Genomic DNA, 24,164 nt, shown 5'->3' on the forward strand with positions numbered 1-24,164 from the left:
TTGTCTATTGTGAATAATACTGCTATGAACATGGCTGTAAAAATATCTGTTCAAGTCCCCATTCTTAGTTCTTTTGGATGTGTACCCAGAAGTGTAATTGCTGGGTCATATGGTAATTCTGTATTTAATTTTTTGAGGTAGCACCATATCCATTTTCTTAGAATACTTTTTGCAGAAGAAAATATATGAAAGATTTAAATATCCAATGAAATTTTTATTTTAAGAATTGTATTTTCCAGCTCTAGAAGTGTCATTTAGTTCTTTCTTAGGTCTTCAACTTATTATGTTTTTGTTTTCCTATAATCTTTGAGCCTATTTTTAATAGGTCTTTAAAAAATGTCTGCTAATTCTGTTGCTGTCATTTCTGGATGTGCTTCTAGTGAATGTCTTTTAGTTGTGTTGTGGGTCATATTTTCCTGCTTCTTTGCATGTTTAGTAATATTTTTTGAAGGTTAAACTTAGTGAGTGTTACCTTGTTGACTGTCTGGATTATGTTGTCTTCATTTAAAGAGTGTTGAACTTTGCTTTAACGGGTAGGAAGTAGTTTGCAAATGCATTTGAGGCTTCATTTTGAGTTTGACTAAGGGAGGTCTAGAGTAGGCTTTACTCTAGAGCTGTCAGTCATATAGTTCTACTATTATAGCATGATCCTTCTGTGGCTTCTGCATGCCCTTGCTATTTAGTTAGATCTCTCCTCTCTCTCCTCTTTGGCTGCTCTCCAGCTTTGTATAATCTCTGACAAAGAGATTACAAATTGACTAGATTACAAATGACTAATATTTCATCATTTAGCCTGGTGGAATGTGGTAGCCAGCATTCTCATAGCCCCCAGTGATCCTCAACTACTGATATTCATGACCTTTTGTAATGCCCACCCACAATGAATCAGGGCCATCCTGTCTAAGTAATAGAATATGGCAGCCACAGTGAGTGACTTCTGAGGCTAGGTCATAAAAGGCATTTCATACTACTTATTCTGACAGAACCAAGACAGCATACCTTGAAAACACTCAAGAAGCCCTATAGGGAGAAACTGAGGTTTCCCATCACTAGCCAGCATCTACTTAGCCACTGATGTGAGTGAGCCACTTTGGACATGACCTTTAGCTTCAGTTTATATTTGACTGCAACTTCATAGTATCCCTCAAGCCAAAGCGGTCCAACTTCTGAATTCCTGCCCCACAGAAACTGCTGGAATAGTATGTTGGTCTTCTCAGACTGCTGTAACAAAATACCGTATACATGAGTGGCTTAAACAGTAGGCATTTATTTTCTTACAGTTCTGGAGACTGGGGGTCCAAGATCAAGGTACCAGCAGGGTTGATGTTTAGTAAAGGTTGTCCTGTTGGGTTGTAGACAGCCATCTTTTTACTATGTGCCCACATGACCTCTTCTTTGTGCACACATGGAGAGAGAAATTAAGAGAGAGGAAGGGAGCTCTCTGATGTCTCTTCTTATAAGGACACTAATCCTGTTGAATCAGGGCCCCACCCTTATGACATAATTTAATGTTAATTGCTTTCTTACGGGTCCCATCTCCAAATTCAGCCACATTGGGACTAGTACTTTGACATAGGAATTTGAGGATTGGGGGTGGTTGTGGTGATGCAGATATTCAGTCCATAACAGATAGGAAATGCTTATTATTGTATGTCACTAAAATTTGGGGTGATTTATTGTGCAGCATTAAATAACATATTTTGGTACCAGAAATGAGTTGCTTCTATAACAAAAGCCTAAAACTTGTGGTAGCAATGTCTTTGGACCTGTTGGCAGGCAGATGTTTGAAGTTACCTCAGGGAAGCTATCAAGGACAGTTTAAAGGAAGAGACAGTATTATTAGAACCTGGAAGAAAGGAATACTTGTTATGTAGTGACAAAGTTTGGCAACCTTGTTGTAGGCAGTAAAATGTAAAGTAGAAATGTTTCTAAAGAGGAGCACTGTAGCTAAAGAGATTTGTAGGCAAAGTGTTGAAGGCTTCTTTTCTACTGCTTGTAGTAAAATTCTAAAGGAAAAACTGCTAGATATAAAGGAGCTAGAACTCACTGGGTTCAAAATCATTTTTTTCTTAAAAAAAAAAAAATCCCCAGTTTCTTAAGATGACACATTATGTTTAAATTAAGAAATGGCTTCCAGACAAAGAGAAAATCATGGCAAGGTCAGGACATGTTCTGGCAAGGAAATCTAGGGTGTGAACTGTGAAATCCTTTTTTAAAATTTTTGCACAAACGTCTACCAGTGTCTCAGAATGATTCAGACAGGCAAAGGCCCTCTGGGGACTTGAAGGGCATGACTCAGGGATCCCCTGTGTTAAACAGTAATACACCTAAGGATTTAGGGGACATTTTCCCTCGGTATCTTCAGTAGCAGCCCTAAGTTGAAAACATCTGGTCTTCACAAAATTTGAGTGTATCCTTGTCTAATAGAGTGAACCCACATAGTTTTTGAAAAGGTCAAATACAGTACAAAATAGAGGCCTTTGTACTACCAAACTTTTATTTTGTATTTATTTATTATTATTATTATTATTTAATGTTTGTTTATTTTTGAGAGACAGACAAAGCATGAGCTGGGGAGGGGCAGAGAGAGAGGGAGACACAGAATCCAAAGAGGCTCCAGGCTCTGAGCTGCCTGCACAGAGCCTGACACAGGGCTCCAACTCATGGACTGCAAGATCATGACCTGAGCTGAAGTGTGGCACTTAACTGACTGAGCCGCCTAGGCACCCCAGTACTGCCAGACTTTCAAAGGCAGGAATTGGGCTAAGAAAACTACTGCATTATAAATAGGTAACTTTTACAGAAGAGGAAGTTTCACTTGGAGGGCAAAATTGACACCCAAAAGTGGACTCTAGAGCTATAGTAATTATTTCCAGATACTGGGAGGACTGAATGCTAATAAAGGAACAACAACGTATACCTGGCTGGATTCAGAACTGCTGTGTAAGAGTAACTTGTAGGTATATCTATTCCCCCCCCCACCCCCCCCCCCCCCCAGTTTGAATAAAGAGTATATAGCACTTGTCCTATGTGTGTTTCAACATTTCAAGGTGTGTGAAAAGCAGATTTGTCTCTTTGTGTCACGGTCCTTCAGAGCCTTCATATTAAGAGAAATTGTATTTGAGGATTCTGATTTGATATGTACTCAAGGAACCTTATCTATAGCTGGGCCTGATTTAGATTAAAAAAATGCTAGAATTTGAACTGTTTTAATCGTATGAGTGTTGGAGGCCTTGGGAAGGAATGAGTATGTTTTGAATTGGGGGTTTGTGTGGTCGTACTAAAAGTATTCGAGCCAAAAGGTGGATCGTAGTTCTCAACCCCAAGATTCTTAATGCTCTTCTCCTGGTACTCACACAGAGTGGCTTTTGCGGCCAGTAGAATATGACATAAGTGATGGTGTATGTGTCTTCTAAGGCTAGATCATAGGTAGCATTATACTTTTTGCCCATGTTTCTTGGATTGCTCATTGTAGGGTAAGCTGGCTACTATACTGAAGTGAAGATATACATATGGCTCACTGGAGGGCTGAGGGCTGTAGCCAACTGCCAATACAACTTGCCAGCCATGTAGGTGAGTCCCCTTGGAAATGGATCCTTCAGCTCCTGTCAGGCTTTTGAACAACTATATTCCCAGCCAATCTAACTGCAGCCTCTTGAGAGAGCATGAACTCAAACCACCAAACCAAGCTGCTCTTGAATCTCTGACCCACAGGTGCTATGAGAAATAAATGAACACTGTAAGCCACTGAGGTTTGCAGTGACCTGTTATGCAACATTAGATAAATAGTATATAGCAATTAATCCTAGGTATGTGCAGATTACTAAAAAGCAAACACCTCAAGGGATCACCTATGCAGATTTCTGGAACTCTTTGTGCACACATAGCTTCCTCTTATCTAGAACTCTGCCCTGTGAATTCCAGCCCACTCAGCCTTCCTGAACTCTAACCTCCACCATTTTAATTCAGTACAACCACTGTGTTCTCCCTGGATTCCTCCTCCCTGTGCTGTGGTCAAGTAAATATCTCTATGCCAAAAACAAACAAACAAACACACAAACAAACAGTATTTTAGGACTCGCTTACTTTGTTTTCCTTTTCTTTTTGGATCATAGTTCTATGCTGCCTGTTCTCCAGTGTCTAAAAACAGGTGTTTCTTGTATTTTGTCCAGCTTTCTATTTGTTTACAGTGGGAGGTCGAATCTAGTACCAATTATTCTAACAAGTGGAATTCTCTAAAAGTGAATTTTATTTTATTTTAATTTTTTTAATCTTTTTTTTTTTTTTTTGAGAGAGAGAAAGAGAGACAGAGTGCAAGCCAGGGAGGAACAGAGAGAGAGGGAGACACAGAATCCAAAGCAGGCTCCAGTCTCTGAGCTGTCAGTACAGAGCCGGACACAGGGCTAAAACCCACGAACCGCGAGATCATGACCTGGGCCAAAGTTGGACACTTAACTGACTGAGCCACCCAGGTGCCCCTCTAAAAGCGAATTTTAAAATTTAGCATAGTTGGTTTTCTTTTTAAACACTTCACTTTTTCCAAGTATTTAAGAAAATGTTATAAATTAAACTTATAAATTTGGTGATCTTTAAGTTTTCCTGTGTTGTTTCCTTATTAGTTACTAACTGAATGAGATTTCAATGTAAAAAGACAAATTTAAATCAATTAGACATTTGTAATTGGAATATATGAGAGTCTCATTCTCTTAAACATTCCAAGTATGTAAGACACAGATTCATTTATACAAACACTAAAATTATGGGTTTGATTCTCCTTAATATTCCTATTCTAAGTTCTAAATCCTCACAAATGAAAAAAAAAGTGCTTATGCTCTACGGCTAATCCGCAACAAATGATATAGTTTCAGACAATTTGGAGGTTCCTTCCTACATGGCTGAGCTTGCTTAACAGCTAGTGAGTGACATACCCACATTGTCAGGGGTAGATTTGACACCTTAAACCCTAGTTACCAAACACATAAACTTCAAAACTTTTAAGGATTTGTTTGTTGGCCTTCTTTTTTGGAATACAGTTTCCTGGTCTACTTTGAAAAGTTTGTGACACCTAGCCCGGCTGCTGCAACACTTGACCGAATTTTGCATTTCTTTTACTCTTCAGGTATTTTGGTGACTTGGGTGCCTGGGTGGCTCAGTTGGTTAAGTGTCCAACGTCAGCTCAGGTCATGATCTCAGGGTTCATGAGTTTGAGCCCCGCGTTGGGCTCTGTGCTGACAGCTCGAAGCCTGGAGCCTGCTTTGGATTCTGTGTCTCCCTCTCTTTCTGCCTTTCCCCCGCTCAAATTCTGTTTCTCTCTCTTTCTTAAAAATAAATAAACGTTAAAAAATATTTAAAAAATATTTTAGTGGCTTCTGTCTATTTCCACAAATTTGATATACTTGAGGGGTATATTTTTTCAAATTGTTCCTAATTGACTCTCAGACATTTTGGTTCTAGGACACCTGAAGGGGATAGCTCTTATAAGTCATCGGAGACCACAAACAACTTTCGTTTGTGTGTTTATTACCTATTGATATCTAACCTATTAAAACAGAAAAATTGTTGGACCACCATGTTGTATACCTGAAACTAAAGTAATATTGTTTGTCAACTATACTTCAATTAAAAAAAAATTTAATATATAAAGTTGTTTAAAATAATCTATTACTATTAAAATGATAAGAATTTTAATAAAAAAACATTTCAACTATAAATTAGTGACAAGAAGCATTGTTTTACAGTTCTGCAAATCTTTCTAATGCCTGATTTCATAGAAGTCAGCTGGATTCTCATATCTGTTCTTGCATTCAGTCTGTTGGAATTTCTTGTTTTGAATGAATCAAAAGAACAAAACTTAGCTTCACACAGGTATGTACTTGGGAAAGGGAGAACATTATAGACCCTATGAAATAATAAGGTCCCATAAATCTTACAAATACAGAAATATTTGATATTTCTATCTTTCTTATTGCTTTGGCTGCTTGCCATGCTTCTGTTCATTCTTTAAACCTCCAGAGGCACTTCTTCCTCAAATTCTTTTAGGCCTCCTAAGACTAAATGCTTCCGAGAGAGGGATCATTTTTTTTTTTTTTTTTATTGACCATTGTATCCTTAGCCTAGCACATCTTCCTAAATCATTTTATTTAAACTGTATAATTAAATCCTATCATGAGAAAAGCTGAGATATTTTGAGGTTATGATTTCTCTACATTTTAAATATGGGCTTTTCATTTCATTTTATTTGAAACAAGTGATATAAATAGCAGTCTTGGATGAAGACGTTTATATTCGAATCCATTTGGTTAAGATAACCTGAAAGTGTAAAGAACAGATTGTAACTTAGACACAGAATTGACGTGTATTATTCTTTCCTTTCTTTTACTTCTTTTATCAGTTCTTTAAGAATAACGGAAGTCATAGTAAATTTAACTTATCACTGCTATAATAGAAAATTTGGAGAAATCTAGGAAGCTGTATGATCGTACAAAAAATAATGGCCCTAGTGGTAAAAAATATCTAGAAAGTAATGGATAGTGCCTGAATATTCTTTAGAAATTATATCTGTTTATACTTTAACAGTTCTTAAATGTGCAAGCAAAAATATTTTTCTTATAAAAATTAAAACATTGAAAATATACAATATTGCATTGTAGATTTTTAAAACTTTTACATAAATTATATGCACTATGCATATTTTTGAAACCTGCTATTTTCATGTTTTTAGAGATTATTCATTAGGAGATATAAATAACAGGTCTTCCCCATTCTTTTAAACAACTGCATGATATTCTAAAGTGTGGATATTATAAGTTCTTGTTTAGCTATTTTATATATTCATAGATAGATAGATAGTTAGAGTTCACATCCTTCTACTTCCTGAATCATGTTTATGTTTAATGTTCATTTTCCTTTTCATGACTTGAGGGAAGAGGGCAATAGTTTGATGTATCTTATATGTAAATATGGTGACTTGTGGGTTGTGGTATTTTGTTACTATCAATGCTGGTGGGTTATATAGGCCAGCATATGGGGGAACTTCTTTGGTGTTAGTTGGTACTGGGCTTGTTCCTTCTCCCTACCTCCATAATCTCACTCCCACCGTGTCATCTGGTAGACATTTTAAGCACCTACCACAAGGCACGCACCCTTCTATCTACTGGTTTGCTGTGCTGGAACTCCCAGTTTGTGGGGCGGACAAACATAAAGAGATAAATTGTAATGACAAGTGTCATGATATCCATAATGACAACTTGTGGAGACATGCCAGATTATGTAATCAGCATGTTGTGGTTTATTTATTCATTCACTTGACAATTATCTGCATACTTACTGTGTGTTAGGCTGTGGGTGTTAGTGATTGAGAAAACCAACACGATCCCTGCTTAGGAGCATTCAGTGTGGGGAACTTGGAAAGAATTTGAGAGAGAACTGCTGCCGTTGTTGGATCATGAGGACTGCATACAAGCACTGCAAGTAAAATGGGAGGAACACATTTAAACGGAGGGATTCAAATGTACGCAAGTACAAAGCTGTGGAAGGATCTAGTCCATCCAGGAATTATGAGATAGTCTCCGGGTTGTATAAGATACATGAATGGAAGTGGCACATGTGGAGACTGAAAAGGGAGATTGTGGCCAGATATGAATGCCCAATTAAGGAATTTAGATGTTTTTTTCTGTAAGCCTTTGCTGAGCCAATTAGTATTTTTTAAATGATAGTTGTAATCTAAGACACTGATTTTGTATCTTGACTAAAAAATACTTATACCTACTTAAATGAATAATTTGATTCATTATATTAACCTGTTTGTCTACTAAGAATGTAATTGATGTATCACAGCTGGTGTGTGTGTGTGTGTGTGTGTGTGTGTGTATAATCTTGGGTTTTTCTTTGTTTCAGCCTTTACACTACGGAAAGAAAATCTGGAAATGTTTGAAGCAGTTGGTTTTTTAGCTATGAAACTTGGTGTGATTCCTTCAGATTTTAGTTATGCAGGCCTTAAAGACAAGAAAGCTGTCACCTATCAAGCAATGGTTGTTAGAAAAGTGACTCCAGAGAGGTAATATGACATTACTTTATAAGATAGAACTTTTCTATCTTATTGCATCAGATAGATAAATGTAAGATTTAAAAAATCAGAACACTAGGAACATATTAACCTCACTATCAATAGTAATTAAAAAAAATTTTTTTTTAATGTTTATTCATCTTTGAGAGACAGAGAGAGACAGAGTATGAGTGGGGAAGGGGCAGAGAGAGGGAGACACAGAATCGGAAGCAGGCTCCAGGCTCTGAGCTGTCAGCACAGAGCCCGACGCGGGACTTGAACTCACGAACTGCGAGATCATGACCTGAGCTGAAGTTGGACGCTCAACCAACTGAGCCACCCAGGCGCTCCAATAGTAATTAATTGATTGAAAGCTTACTGAACAGCACATTCTTTAATAATATAATTATCATCTAAATAGCATTATGTCTTAAATTTACACTGAAGGGGCGCCTGAGTGGCTCAGTTGGTTAAGCGTCTGACTTCGGCTCAGATTATGATCTCCCAGTTTGTGGGTTCGAGCCCCGTGTTGGGCTCTGTTCTGACAGCTCAGAGCCTGGAGCCTGCTTCCAATTCTGTGTCTCCCTCTCTCTCTGTTCCTCCCCTACTCAGACTCTCTCTCTCTTTCTGTCTCTCTCTCAAAAATAAATAAACATTAAATTTATACTACAAATATAGGTTGTTTTAAGACAGACACTGAGAAGTGGAAGATTTTAAATGATCTGAATTGTTTCTGAAAATCCTGTACCAGCGCCTGGCTGGCACAGTCGGTATAGCCTGTGACTCTTGATCTCAGGGTTGTAAGTTCAAGCCCTGTGTTGGGTATAGAGATGACATAAAATTAAAGGTTTAAAAAATACCCTGTACCATGTTTGAATATGCATTTATATTCAGGACAGTGTGTTACAAATGTATGTATTTTTAATTACTATAATACTTTTTATGCTTTTATCGTCATGGTTCCTTACATTTAAAATAAATCCTCAGGGCGCCTGGGTGGCTCAGTCAGTTGAGCGTCCGACTTGGGCTCAGGTCACAATCTCACGGTCTGTGAGTTTGAGCCCCGAGTCGGGCTCTGTGCTGACAGCTCAGAGCCTGGAGCCTGTTTCAGATTCTGTGTCTCCCTCTCTCTGACCCACCCCCATTCATGCTCTGTCTCTGTCTGTCTCAAAAATAAATAAACGTTAAAAAATAAATAAATAAATAAATAAATAAATAAATAAATAAAATAAAATAAAATAAAATAAATCCTCATTAAATGAAGAGTAAAGTATTCAAATTAACCTCCTTTCAGCTTTCTCAAATTTTAAAAATATTTTTTGTAATTGTAAAATAAATACATATTTATTACAGTAGATTCAGAAAATAGAAGAATGTAAGAATGAAGTTAAAAGTCACTAATAATTCCACTACTCAGAATAGCCACAGTAACCTCTTTTTTTTCTTTTCTTTTTTTTTTTTTTTTTAGTATACTTGACACAAAATATTACATTAGTGTCAGATACACAGCATAGTGATTCAGCAGCCTGGAGCTTGCTTCAAGTTCTGTTTCCCTCTTTCTGTCCATCCCTGACCCATGCTCTGTCTCTGTCTCTCTCTCAAAAATAAATAAACATAAAAAAATTTTTTTTTAAAGTACAGTATAGTAAGAGAGAAAGACTTTAGCTTTCAAAGATATTTAGATGTTAGAAACTGGTTTTCAACTACTAAAGACAAAATATTATTAATTCCTAGGAGGAGAGAGCCCTTTGATTTGGCTAATGGGTATAGGATTTTAATTACCCTTCAAGTAATAGTAAGATTTTAGCAGATGAAAAAAACTTGAAGATGTATTTGGACGAGCAGTAAGTTAACTACCTACCTGAAAAACAGATAGTTCCTATAAGTATGACAGAAAATATGAATGTAAAGAAAATGCTTTCTTACAGAGTCTTTAAAGGTATGCTAATAATTGGAATCTATTCTTTAGATTTGGGGAAGAATTGAAAGTTTGAGTAAGAAAATGTTCAGAGCAGGGCCGCCTGGGTGGCTCATTTGTTTGAAGATCCGATTTCTGCTCAGTTCGTGGTCTCATGGTTCATGAGTTTGAGCCCCACATCGGGCTCTGTGCGGACAGCTCAGAACCTGGAGCCTGCTTTGGATTCTGTGTCTCCCTCTCTCTCTGCCCCTCCCCCACTCTCAAAAATAAATAAATATTAAAGAAAAAGTGTTCAGAGCAGAATTTTAGTAAAATCCTCTGGTGCTACTGGTTTTTCTTAGTAATGTTGGAGGAAGAGAGACTGAGGAGGAAAGGAACAAAGTCTGAGGACAGGAAGACTAGAACAGTTAAGAGGTTTTTACCAGTTAAATTAAGGAGAAGTCAGAAGGCACAGATAAAGTGATAGCATTAGGAGTATGTGTTTCAGGTCATAAAACAACTCTGTTAATATGATCCTATAATAATGGGTTTTTTAGTGCACATTCGTTGAAATAACATTAACTTTTGAATTTTTAGGTGTTCTGGTGTAAGTGGTTGTCTGGCAACTGTCATTTAAACTTACGTTAATTTTTAAATGTAAGATTTAACTGAGTCTATGATTTATCATTTATAGGTTGAAAAATATTGAAAAAGAAATTGAAAAGAAAAGAATGAATGTGTTTAATATTCGATCTATAGATGATTCCCTTAGACTTGGTCAGCTCAAAGGAAATCACTTTGATATTGTCATCAGAAATTTAAAAAACCAGATAAATGACTCTGCAAACCTGAAAGACAGAATTTTAGAGGCAATAGAAAATGTTAAGGTAAGAAAACTCAATTTTAAAATAATGTTATAGGAAAATGTTTATAGTCCTCTTTACACTGAGGCAGGAAGAAAAACTTTTTCTTTTGTACCTTTTTTAAAATGTGTATATGTAATTATTTAAAAAATGACTGGGACATTTGGCTTATTTTTAATTTTCTTGGTAGTATATTTTTGTATTAAAAAACAGCTTTAATGTGATTTTTAAAAATGTAACATATAGTATTATCCAGAGTGTGTGGGGAGGGGGAAGCTATCTATATAAGAAGAGAGGTAGGTTTTTTTGTTGTTATTTGTATGTTTAGCACATGCCATATAGAGTAGTATTTCAGGCAAAAGGATTATTTTTTTTTGGAAATTTGTTCAGTAATTTTTTTCAGAAATCTTTGATAAATAGTTACATTACTTATCAGAATTATATACAATCTTTTTCTTTTTAGTCTAATTATGATTTTTTTCAATGTAGTAAATCACATACATTTTATTATGTCTTACAATAAAAAGCTATTTAACATAAACATATAAGTGACATTTGCCAGGCATCTAAACATACCATAGCCTTCAGTCTGATCATCTAGAGTATGGTAAGCAAACTTTCTCTGTTGAGGGCTAGGCATATGGTCTCTTTTGCAGCCACTATACTGCCATTGTGTGGAAGCAGCCATAGACAATACATAAATGAATGAGCGTGGTTGTGTTCCAATAAAACTTTATTTACAAAAATAGGTGTAGGGCCACATTTGACTTATAGGCCATTAGTAGTTTGACAAGTTCTGATCTAGACCAGTAATCCTCAATCTGGGATGCTTGTACGCAATCTCAGTAGTCAATCTCTACCCCCAAACCAATTCAATAAGAACATTTGGGAATGCAGCTTAGTTTATTAATATTTTTTAAAAACTCCCTAGCTGATTTTACTCTACAGCTAACATTGAGAAACATTGATATAAGATTCTGACCACAAAGACCTTTTTACACAGTTTTATTCCTCTCCAAAGAAAAGCAAACAAACAAAAAGCCAGGTTTTTAATCAGTTATTATGCCTTATAGTCAGGAAAATGACTTCTAATAAAGATTTTTAAAATTCAGCACATTTACCTGTGCATAGACACTCTTTGATTGTATACCCCTTATATGGTTGTTTTTCCCTTACTTCTGTATCTAAAATTCTTTTCTCTGTCCTGAAAAACTGCTACTAAAATAATATCCCTTAAAAAGGGGAGAAAATTTCTCTGAAGTCTGATAGCATTTATTGCCTGTCTTTCATTTGGAACTTTTGGATACACAACTGCTAGTTATAAAATCCCCATTAGAAATGGTTTTAGCTTTAGCCAACTTTCCTTTAGTTCTGAAAATAAGAAGTCTTTGAAGTTTTGTTTTAGACGGTTATAACTTTGACCACTAGAAACCTTTTGTTATATCCAGCCCTAAGTAATTTGAAGGGGTATTTAAAACTCTTCTGGTCATTCTAGGATATTATTTGATATTATTTTTCCAAATTTGAAGTCATAATTGCTGAATGAATAAATATGATCTCCTCTCATAAAGTGAGTGTGGAAGACTCTTATCTTTCAAGAAACCATCTGGGCCCTGATGTTTTCCTTGTGAGAGCATGTTTAACCACTGACTATTATTGTCTTTAAGGTTGCAGAGTAATTTACAATTTTCTGTTCTTGGGGAAGTGATGCCATGTCATTCTCTTGACTCAGGTCTTTAGAAACTGAGATAATTAAAAAATGAATTGTTCTGTATAAAGGAACTAAGACTTGCTGGGTTTGAAGTAAATGTATTGCTTATTCCCAGCATCTCCAGACAACAGGAGCATCTCAGAATCAGAAAGAGCTTTAGAGCAAAGATCACACCCAGTAACCAGTTCATCCCAGTTTTCCCAGAACTTCCCCAATTTTAGCATTGAAAGTCCTGCATCCTAGAATACCCTTCAGTAATATGAATGGAGAGCTGACCTATTTTTTAAGGCTTTTTTTGCTGGCCTTATTTTCTAACTTTTAATTGTTTGTTTTTCTTCTTTCTTTTCTTTAATTGTATAGCATATCTCAGACCATTTAGTTCCCATGTGTATATTGCTGATTACAGTATTCTTTTATTAAAATAAATATGAAGAGGAAACTTGATTAGATATCTGACACAATAATTCTATTAATTTGTTGTAGTCACTTTGGGCCTATGACAAAGACCCATAGACTGGGTGACTTTTAAATCACAGAAATATATTTTGTATCATGCTGGAGGCTGGAAGCCTGTATCAGGGTGCCAGCCTTGTCTTCGTGTTGTATTCTCACATGGTGGAAATAGAGTGAGCTAGCTCCAAGGTCTTTTCTTAGAAGGGCACTAATCCCATTCATGAGAGCTCTGATTACCTCCCAGCATCCCCACCTCCAAATACCATCACATTGGAGGTTAGGATTTCAACGTATGAATTTTGGGGGATATACAGGCATGCAGTCCATAACAATATGCTTTTTTTTTTAATTTTAGTTTTTAATTTTTTTTAATATAATTTATTGTCAAATTGGCTAACATTGTATACAGTGCGCTCTTGGTTTTGAGGGTAGATTCCCGTGGTTTATCGCTTACATACAACACCCAGTGTTCACATAATAATATGCTTTTAATGATTGATTTTCTTGTATTCGTAGAATAAAGGGTTTGTAAATTACTATGGACCGCAGAGATTTGGGATGGGAAGGAAAGTTCACACTGACCAGATTGGATTGGCTTTGCTGAAGAGTGAAATGGTATGGATTAAAAAAAAACACTCTGCTCTGATTTGTTTTGTCAGTTATACTTACTACGTAACCCAGCCCTTTTTGCTTTGTTAACCCAGCATATGAATGCATATGTACACACATACATACACCATAATGCTACATTATTGAACATTTATGAGCAGCTATTGTAGTCTTAGTATCACACTGTAATAAAGTGAAATTGTATGTGATGTCCCTGTGTTTAATACTTGAGACTTAACAGAGAATTGATGAGCACTCACCAAATTCTTAATGAAGTGAATGGAGGATTTGGAGGAAACGTACCACCCTATAATTCCAGAAATATGGCATCCGATGATGCAAAATTCACATTTCTTATAGCATTTAAACAAAAGCTGTCCCCTCTTTTAAACTTCATATTCTGTGCTTCTCATTTTTTTTTTAACTTTGCAAGAGCTTTAGCTGTCAATTGTTGCTGTGTAACAAACAAACTACTCGCAAACTGCATGGTCTATAATGACGAGCATTTATTATCTCACTGTCTCTGAGGGTCAGGCATCTGGGAGCAGCCGAGCCGGGTGTTGCAGCATCAGGGTGTCTCATGGTGTGAAGTCACACTGTCAGCCAGGGTTACAGTCTTTGATGACTTGATGAGGCACAGAGGATCTCCTTCCAAGCACACTCTGCTTTTGGCAGGAAGCATTAGTTTCCCATCATGGGACTACTCATGGCATGACTTCCCTATGAGAGAGGAGTTCAGGAGCACAAATGAATGAGAGAGAGAGACCACAACATAAATTGAAGTGTCTTTTATAATGTAATCTTAGAAGTGACATCGTCACTTTTGCTCTGTTTTACTCACTGGGCACGCAGATCCACCCTGGTAAGTACAGAAGAGGACTGCACGAGGCATGAGTACCAGGGAATGGAGATCAGCGGGGGCCAACCTCGAGGTTGGCCCCATGCTAGAAAGCCATATTTTCTTTCCTTGGAAACATTTTCTCTCCAACCTTTATATTCTTTGCATCTCAATTTAAATTCTCATCCCATTCCCAAGAAAAACTGAATTATTCTTATCTTGTGACTTCAAAGCCTCTTGGATTTCCCATCTTAGGTTTTATTATATTTTACTGTTAATGTTTATTTAATCTTTTCCAGTAAACAAACACTATGTCTCTCTTGCTCAACATTCCATCCCTGGTACTCTGCATAGTGCCTAGCACATCACAGATGCTTAGTAATATTTATTTGAATGAATTAGCTTCTTAACATATATTTGTTTGAATGGATGAATGAATACTGTAAAATAAGACTGGGATTTTAGGTTGAATGATCTATTTTAAGATCCTTTCCTACTCTAAAACATATACTTATGAATCACCATGCTGGAGACAGTATAATAATAATAATAATAATAATATACAGGACCTCATAGATAGCATTAAAAAAAAGGAACTTCTTTTAATCTATTTAGTTTTCAAAAGAAAATATTAATATTGGCAATAAAAAAAAGATTTTGGCAAATTTTTTTTAAATTTTTTTTTTTAACGTTTATTTATTTTTGAGACAGAGAGAGACAGAGCATGAACGAGGGAGGGTCAGAGAGAGGGAGACACAGAATCTGAAACAGGCTCCAGGCTCTGAGCTGTCAGCACAGAGCCCAATGCGGGGCTTGAACTCACGGACTGTGAGATCATGACCTGAGCCGAAGTCGGCGGGTTAACCAACTGAGCCACCTAGGCGCCCCTTGGCAATTATTTTAAAGACCAAAGCATTCCAAAACTTGAGAACTGGAATGAAATTAGTGGTTCACCATTTTCCTATGCTTATTACCTCCCCTGTTTTTGTTGTCTATGTTGGTCAGGTCTGAGTTTTATGTCATTAGTTCATACATGCAGTCGTAACTCAGTGATAGAGGTAAGGAATGACAGAAGTAGAATATGGAAGTGATGGCAGGCACTTTTTCCAGTTGAGAATATTTTGTTTTAATTTTTTTTAACTTTTATTTATTTTTGAGAGACAGAGCATGAATGGGAGAGGAGTAGAGAGAGAGGGAGACACAGAATCCAAAGCAGGCTCCAGGCTCTGAGATGTCAGCATAGAGCCTGACATGTGGCTCAAACCCACGAACTGCATGATCATGACCTGAGCCGAAGTCAGATGTTCAACCAACTGAGCCACCCGGCTGCCCCAGTTCAGAATTTAAACCTGTGTGTAAAGTTGCTTGGTACAGATTTATTTACCAATTTAACACTGTTTAATTTTTGAAAGCTTGAAGATAAAATTGCAGCACCAAATATCATTGGTTAAGTGCCTATTTTTTTTTTTCTTTTTTTATGATGCTAGAGAATTTGCATCTTTTTTAAAAACGTGATTTGCGACCACCTGGGTGGCTCAGTCAATTAAGCATCTGACTCTTGATTTTGGCTCAGGTCATGATCTCGCAATTTGTGAGTTTGAGCCCAGCATCCGATTCTGTGCTGACAGCATGGAGCCTGTTTGTGATTCTCTCTCTCTCCCTCTCTCTGCCCCTCCCTGTCATGCTTTCTCTCTCAAAAATAAATAAACATTTTTTAAAAAAGTAATTTGTCATTTTCATTTACTATGTTTGCTTGATTTTTAAAGGTGGAGGCTGTAAAATTATTTCTTACACCAGAAGACTTGGATGATCCTGTAAACAGAGCAAAGAAATATTTTCTTCAAACTGGTATTTAAAAGTTTCTTTACCCCATACATAGTCATGCAAATCTATAATATAAATGTATGTCATTAGGCGGGCATTCATTGCAACATAAATGTGATAGGAAATAGATTATAGTATGTTATATATTTAATAATTTTATTACATGCCCAAGACACTTTAGTTTGGGCCAAATATCCAGAACTCTTGTCTGTTTTAACTCTTGCCTGGGGGTAGGAGTAAGGGGAGAAATAGCTTCTTAGATTTTCTTGGTCTGTACCCTCAGAGGAGATAAGAATTCCAAATTCTAAACTGGTACTGATGGAAGTATATGCTACAACTCGGGGAGACTGAAAAACCAACTACATAAAAGTATTATTTGTTGTATCCAATACTTTGTGCATTGATTTGGGCTTAGTCTCCATTCAGCCCTGTCAATTTTGACACTTTAGCCCAATGTGATGGTTTATAATGCAGAATGTTTAATGAGAAGCACTAAAGAAAAGTTGTTATGAGTATGGGTTCTAGAGTCAATCTACATGGAGTTTCACTCTCGAAATGACATATGTGTTTGTATTATTTAGAGTCCAGAGAACATAATGTCCTTACGGCAATGATTCATACAGTTCAGTGTGCATGAGCAACATGTGGCACATTTACTAAAATGAGGATTCCTACCTGGATAAGCCTCTTTGCTGTAGAGTCCATCAATTTAATTTTAAAAAGCACCCCATTAGGAAGGCCTGTTAGCACACATGAAGGATCCAACCTTTCTTATTCCAAATATTCTATATAAGTGTTCATAATAGCTCTTTAAAAATCTATAGGCTCACAGGTTTATTTCATGCCTTTTTTAAAAGAGGTCCTCTGAATAATTTCCAGTTAGTTTATCTCCATTCTGAAGTAGGTATTACTAATGTGCTTTTTGCTGTTTTTTTTAAAGCAGGGAAAATGAATGGAGAATGGACTATATGACTAATGATCTTTATTAAACAAACAAACTCTTCAGGTATAGCTAGGTTTATAGTTGGTAATAAGCATCATCTTCATATTCAGGTTTATAAGATGACACAGTTCATTGCCTCTCATTTAGAGGGCATAATAAAGGTACTTATAACTGGCCTTTAAAGGAAAGTAGTTGACTCACTGATTTTCTCTTTATTTCAGAGGATGCTAAAGGCACACTTTCATTGATGCCTGAATTCAAAGTTCGAGAGAGAGCATTGTTGGAGTCACTGCATCGCTTTGGCATGACGGAGGAGGGTTGTATCCAGGCGTGGTTCTCTTTTCCCCATTCTATGCGCATATTCTACGTTCATGCATATAGCAGTAAAATTTGGAATGAGGCAGTATCCTACAGACTTGGAACCTATGGGTCAAGAGTAGTAGAGGGTGATTTGGTCTGTTTGGGTGAAGATGTTGACGATGAACATTTCCCAAATAATAAAGTAAGTATCCTTTCATCAAAGTTTTCAAAGAGTTGTTACTACACTTGGAATATTAGAGAAGCTTGTTTTTAGAAATCATTTAGCACTAAACACACATTTTATTTTTTTGGCTTGTATTTATTTGCTTATCTTCTGCTTCTATGCTGTTAACTGAGGCTTAACACCTATCTGTAAACAGAAAGATAAAAATAGTCACTGGTATTAAGTAAAAGGTACAAACGTAGTAAACCTTCCTTTAAAGAACACATTAAAAAAATTACAGAAGTAATGCACAAAATAGTGCCATTAAAAGTGAAAAATTGAAACTTTATATACAAAGCTGTCACCTTGCCACCACTCTTATTGTGTGTCCAGGAAATCAACCTCTGTTTTTTTCATATATGTTCTTCTAGACCTTTTTCTATGCTTTCACATAAATATCTATAGAAAAGTGTATTTTTATTCTATTAGCTAACATGAATAAAAGCAAAGGCAGGGCTTAGGAGCTCGGAACTTAAAATATGAAAAGGAAAAAATACAGTTTTTATAATGATGGTATATAGGGTGTATAATGTTTGGATGTATTTTATATAAATGTGATTTTATATAATTGCCATTTACAACTTGCTTTTTTTATAAATTATAAAAATTTTAATATAAATTTTATAAAATTTTTATAATGGAAAGTTTCTCTTTCAATTTCTTCTCTGTCCAACTAGTATTTTTATCTTGGGCTTGCACAGTTAAAATAATGAAACTGAATTATATAAATCAAGTAAAGAAATTTATTTTATATATAATGCAAAGAATAAATTAAAATGCAAAAATAACATTATCTCAAGTTAGTCTCAGAAATACGTTATAAAAGTTAGTGAAGGTATTTTGAGTAGTAATTTCATATATAACATCATAAAATCATTGAGTTCTAGATGAGAAAAGGGTTTTAGAGACTCTCTTTCTTAACTCCCATTTTGTAGAAATGAAAATCGAGACCCAGATTGGAGAGGAGACAGATTAAGTGACATAGGTAGCAGAATTAAAAAGACCCTAGCCTGAATTGGTCCCTAGCAGAGAAATCATGGAATATAGAAAAGGTGTCTGCATCTAGAGAGAACATGGGCCAGTTGTTCAAAAAGGAAGAAAAATAGAAAGATAGACTCTGAACTCTATGTAAAGGAAACTTTATCTAAATTAATGGCACAGTCTGGATTTATGAATTAAGGTTTTTGTTTGTTTTGTTTTTGTTTTTGTTTTAAGTAATGGAGATCCACCTCAAACTAACTTAAGGCAAAGCAGACAGGAATTCATTGGCCTTCATAACCAAGGCGCTGATTCAGGCGCAGCTCTATCCAGATGAAGCGGTATCTTAAATAATCTCTATCTTCTTTTCTTCATCTTTCAGCTCTGCTTTCCTATGTTAGAGCCATTCTGAGTCTGGCTCATTCTTTTAGTGGCAAGATGGTCATGAGCATCTCTAAGCTTATCTCTTGTGTGTAAGTGATGAATCATGGGAATCTACTCCCAAAGCCAAGAGTACACTGTATACTCTGTATGTTAGCTAACTTGACAATAAATTATATTAAAAAAACAAACAAAAACCCAGATTAATGTGACTGCAAAAACAAACAAAAACAAACAAACAAAAAACCACCTTGTAGAGAAGAGGACTTTTTTCCCCCATGGAATAAAAGCCATGGGATTAGGTCTCTCTGGCTAGGAGTGACCAGGCTTGGGTCCCATATCCAGGCCCAAACCAATTATTGTGGCCTGGAGTATGTCATTGGCTAAGCCTGTGTTCCAAAGGATCCTTCCTGGAACCACCCCATAAAAATCACATTTGCGACCTGGTAATGAGGGTGCTACTACTGGAAAAGAGAGAGTAAAGGCTGAATAAGCCAGAGCAACAGATGTCTGCTTCACTGTTTCATTGAATGGGTGGGTGGCTTATAAATATTTAGTCAAGAAAGGGATTACTGGGAGCATAAATCACTAAGAATGGTCATTTAACTGAGACAACATCTGAAACTGTGTAAAAAGAAATACAGCATTATAGGCTTTACCTCATGTGAGTGGAAGAAGAGCTATCAGTGATCTCCTTTTTATAAATACTGAAAAATCATGTTTTTTTCTCATATTCCAGGAAACATGTTCTTTTAAATATTACCTGTGCTACGCATTATTTAGTAAGTTAGCCGTTACTAATTCAGATTTTCAGATATTAAAGGTTACTTTGACAAGATATGGTAATAATCTCTGAAATACATGTCTTATAAGACTTTGTTCAACGTAACATTTTGCAAGGAGAGTTGCAGGATCAGAAGTGTATCTGCTTTTCTTTTGGAGCTGTAAGAGAAAGGAGAACATTTTCTTCCTCATGTCTTGCTAAGTTTCCTTCTATTAGCAAAAAACTAAAAGTCTTTATATATTGTAAGACCAATCATTTATACTCTATTAGTACGTACTAAGAAAAGAAAAAGCGAGACTTACAGATCCAAAATGGTAACATATGAAAAGAAAAAGACAATCAAGTTTCTAATAAATGGTATATGGGGCATATCATGTTGTGCATCTACAGTTAAAAATTGTAGGAAACTATAGGACACTATTGTGATTCCCTTCTTGATAGGATTACTAGACAGGTACAGATATACCTTTATTTCAAGTCACAAGGTAGATTTTCTTATAATTTTTTGTGAACAAGATAGAGAAATGTGTTAGGTGAATTAATTAAAAAATTAGGTGAATTCATAGTTGGGGAGTAACCATACACCAAAAGTATGTTTGTTAATCAAAAAATTGATTGATATCAATCTGGAGGGAGTTCTCCAAACACAAAACATGGTCTTCTGTACTTGACCACATTTTCTGGTATTTTCATAGGCTTATGAGTTTGTGAAAGACAAAAAGCTGGAAATGATGATGCAGGAGAGACCCTCATCCCATGGATTTGGTCAGATCACATCTAGAGTTTTATATCCATTTTTGAGTGCAGCAATTAAAAAACTTACCAATAAGCAAACATACAAACCCAAAATGAAAAACAGAAAAGGGAAGCATCTAATCTATTGATTAGAGTAGGCAGACTTGAAGGGAAAGCCAGCAGAGTTAGAGGGGATCTGGACACTACATTATGTGATGAATGCTTTGGAAGGTGGGGGTCCTGTTCATCCTTGTTTAGTGATGACAGCTGCCTTTATACCTGAGTTTCATATGTTAGAGAAATCAGAATGACCTATTCTGTAGTGTCCTATAGCAGCATTTCTCGGACTTACCACATACCTCTTTTTTTTCCCCTGCCTCCTATTACTGTTCTGTGAAACACGTTTTGAGAAACACCACTTCTCGGAGAGTATTATGATATTTGTTGGGGACAGAGGTGGCGGAGGGTGTGGTGGTTTCAGAGAGTGGAGTTTTGATTCAGTGTAACAACTTTGTAAGTCAGGAAAAGTTGGTGATAAGGTGAAATCATCACCTCAGAGTGTTAAGCTACTTCCATTCTCTACGTGTTCCAATTTGACTTGGTTAAAGCAGGAAGTGTTCTAATTTTTATGCAGTCTAGAAACAAATTGTGAACATACTCTTGTTTGGGTACATGTATATTCAGCATGGGAGTCGAATTATACATAACAGGGAAAATTGAGGGAATGAATCATCCATATTTTTGTCATGTTTTTAAAAAATAGGTTCATCTAGTAACTGAAGAAGAGGAATCAGCTAACACATATGCAATACATCAGGTAACTTTGCTTAAGAATTGGCATCACTTTGGTCTAAATGTAGATATTGAGATATTGTGTCCAAAAGACAAAATGTTGATTAGTTTTCTTCTCTACCTTCCTTTTTTTTTAACCACTTTTTAATTCAGGTGCAATTATATACAATAAAATTCACTCTTCTCAGTTTCCAATTCTAAGAGTTTCGATAAACACATACAGGCTTAATGACCACCACAGAAATCAAGATAAAGTAACATTTTCATCTCTCCCTAAAATTTCCCTGTGCCCCTTTTTAGTCAACCCGTACCCCTAGTCCCTGGCAGGAGCTTGTCCATTTTCTGTCCCTATAGTTTTGCCTTTGAAAGAATGTCAAATGGAATCTTATAGTATATGGCCTTTTGTGTCTAGCTTCTTTCAATTAGCATAATTAATTTGAAATCCATTCATGTTGTGTGCATTTGAATTTTTTACCTTGTTCCTTTTTCTGACTAACCGTTTGGTACCAGTAGTTCAAGAAAAATGTCTAGAAATCACCTGCAAAGGAGGAGAGCCTTACAAAAGGCATAAGCAGCTGTATATGCTGCTAGTGGTTCACTTTCATGTTTTTAAATAAGTAAGAAGAATATAACATCATCAGCCAAAATACCAGTTATATTATTGAACAGTAGGGATTCATCTTTGTGTTATAGAAGCAATACGCTTTTAGGATTGAATGACTACGTTGAGGTTAAGTCTTTGTCGGCTAATTAAATGTACCAGAACTTCTTGTTTCCTCTCTTCTGCATTAACAATAGTTTGTCTAGTAGTATCTGACTTGAATTGGTTACCTTGGTTATTGTGAACCCTTCTTGATTTTAGTTAGCTCTCTGCCTGGCAGCATTTAAAATAATCAAAGTAGTGTGGTGGTCAGTAGCATGTTTTAGGCCGATTGTGATGTTTATATCCTGAGACATAATGATCATATCTCAAGGATTATTTCATATACCAAATCTCAGTGTTACAATGATCATGTATTTTTCTGAAGGCTGTTTCATCTGTATTTTTTCCCTTCTACACAGGTGGTTCTTCCAGTGCTTGGATACAATATTCAATACCCGAAGAACAAAGTAGGGCAGTGGTACCAGGAAATACTTAGCAGAGATGGACTACAGACATGTAGGTTTAAAGTACCTACTCTGAAACTGAATGTTCCAGGATGCTATAGACAGATATTGAAATGTCCCCACAATGTCTCATACCAACTAAAGGAAGAACGTGATACTGATGTCAAAATGGAAGGTTCCCACATTGATGAAGCAACTTTATCTCTTTTGATCTCTTTTGATCTTGATGCTTCGTGTTATGCTACGGTCTGTCTGAGGGAGATAATGAAGCATGACTTTTAGAACCATTAGCCTTGATCTAATCATATCTGTCATTCTTTAGAAGAGAGGGAGCTAAAATTTCTGGAGCATCTACCATTTACCAGGAGCTTTATAATTGTTATCTCCTGTAACTACAAAACATCCTGAGGAACTAGGAATTTGCTGCTGATGTTCCAGAGGACATAGAGCTAGTAAGTGGCAGCGTTTGAATTTAAGACTGCAAAGCTTATGTTCTTTCTATGATCTAATGTTTCAGTGACCTTTATTCTGTGCTATAAAGTTTACAATCTTTCTGGACTATTCAGAGCATATAATACTGCAAGGTAACATGTAAAAAAAACATGTTTGGAGTAATGTTGATATCCTCTACTTGCTTAGAATGTAGATGAAACTAGATTTTAATGAAAGCGTATGGTTAGAGAGAAAGGTAAATGAAGCATTTTGTTAATTATTATTGTCATTCTCCATTTTTGAAATCATTTATCAGAATAATACATTAGGGAAATATAATTTCTATTATGGTAGCTACCCCGGGGTAATTTACCTCTTTATGAGATAAATAATCTTCGGTGAAGATTGAAATAAATTTTTCATACAATTTCCTTATCTCGATATACATTGACCCTCTTGGCTTTCTGTGATTCTTTTCTCTGTCATCAAAAAAAAATTTTAGAGTCAGACAGATCTGGGCTCAGACTCCAGCTCTGACACTTACAAGTCACTTTGAGTATCTTGTTGACTCTTTTTGAGACTTACTAAAGAATCAGGACAGCACAACCTCATAAGCAACAAGTAATAGAATTGTCTCCACCTTTTATGTTGCTAGAGGAAGAAAACATTTTGCCTATTTGAAAATTGAAATATTTAACTATCCCACGTCGTAAACCATCCTTAACCACTTATATATATCAGTTAAATTTGGGGTGGTGGTGGTATATATTGGTTTCGAAGGTCTAGCATCCTTTCATTGCTGGTAGTATAATATGGTGACATTTAAAAAGCAGTATAGAGCATTGTATGTCAGTATTTGGCACTTTTATATACTTAAGTCAGTGAAACTATTTTGGGTATAGTAGCATAAGGAAATTAAATTCAAAAGAAGGAAAAAAGTTACATGCAACACAAAACTTGCTCATTATAACATTTTTATACAGAGTGAAAGAAATTATAGTTTGAAAGTCCAGCATTAGATAACAAAATTAAATGAGATGTATCAACTTGATGGCAAAACATGTAGTTATTAAAAATTATTTTAAATGATGATAAAGGTTTTACATATGTGAAAAAAATGTTGCCCCTCAAAACCAGAAGATAGACATTACAAATGCAGTATAAACACTGAATGCAGCTCTTTCAAAGAGAGGCACTTTAGCATAGCAACTAAAAGCACAGTTAGTGGGGACAAACTCCCCCAGTTTGAA

The 24,164-nt window shown here is 35.9% G+C and overlaps 1 protein-coding gene and 1 long non-coding RNA gene across 5 annotated transcripts in view; one reads left to right on the forward strand and one right to left on the reverse strand.

Annotated features, from left to right (window-relative positions):
* The window catches only part of PUS7L (pseudouridine synthase 7 like), a 32,032-nt gene extending 8,677 nt beyond the window's left edge, over positions 1–23,355 (forward strand). For 3 of the 4 annotated variants that reach the window (XM_019419090.2, XM_019419093.2, XM_019419091.2), the window contains 7 exons: positions 7,897–8,056; positions 10,636–10,828; positions 13,485–13,583; positions 16,182–16,263; positions 17,404–17,684; positions 21,347–21,400; positions 22,438–23,355. In XM_019419090.2, the coding sequence (XP_019274635.2) occupies positions 7,897–8,056; positions 10,636–10,828; positions 13,485–13,583; positions 16,182–16,263; positions 17,404–17,684; positions 21,347–21,400; positions 22,438–22,764 (1,196 nt within the window). In that variant the 3' untranslated portion in view covers positions 22,765–23,355. Of the gene's footprint in view, positions 1–369; positions 3,574–7,896; positions 8,057–10,635; positions 10,829–13,484; positions 13,584–16,181; positions 16,264–17,403; positions 17,685–21,346; positions 21,401–22,437 lie in introns of those variants that run through there. The other variant, XM_053894589.1, reaches the window with a different exon arrangement.
* LOC128774897 (uncharacterized) overlaps positions 14,066–24,164 on the reverse strand; it is a 37,340-nt gene continuing 27,241 nt past the window's right edge. Inside the window, exon 2 of the long non-coding RNA XR_008419396.1 lies at positions 14,066–14,297. This is a non-coding gene — a long non-coding RNA (uncharacterized LOC128774897). The remainder of the gene's footprint in view (positions 14,298–24,164) is intronic.

The sequence above is a fragment of the Panthera pardus genome, unplaced genomic scaffold, assembly GCF_024362965.1.
Source record: "Panthera pardus isolate Hobbes unplaced genomic scaffold, ASM2436296v1 HiC_scaffold_6, whole genome shotgun sequence".
NCBI classification, from domain to species: domain Eukaryota; kingdom Metazoa; phylum Chordata; class Mammalia; order Carnivora; family Felidae; genus Panthera; species Panthera pardus.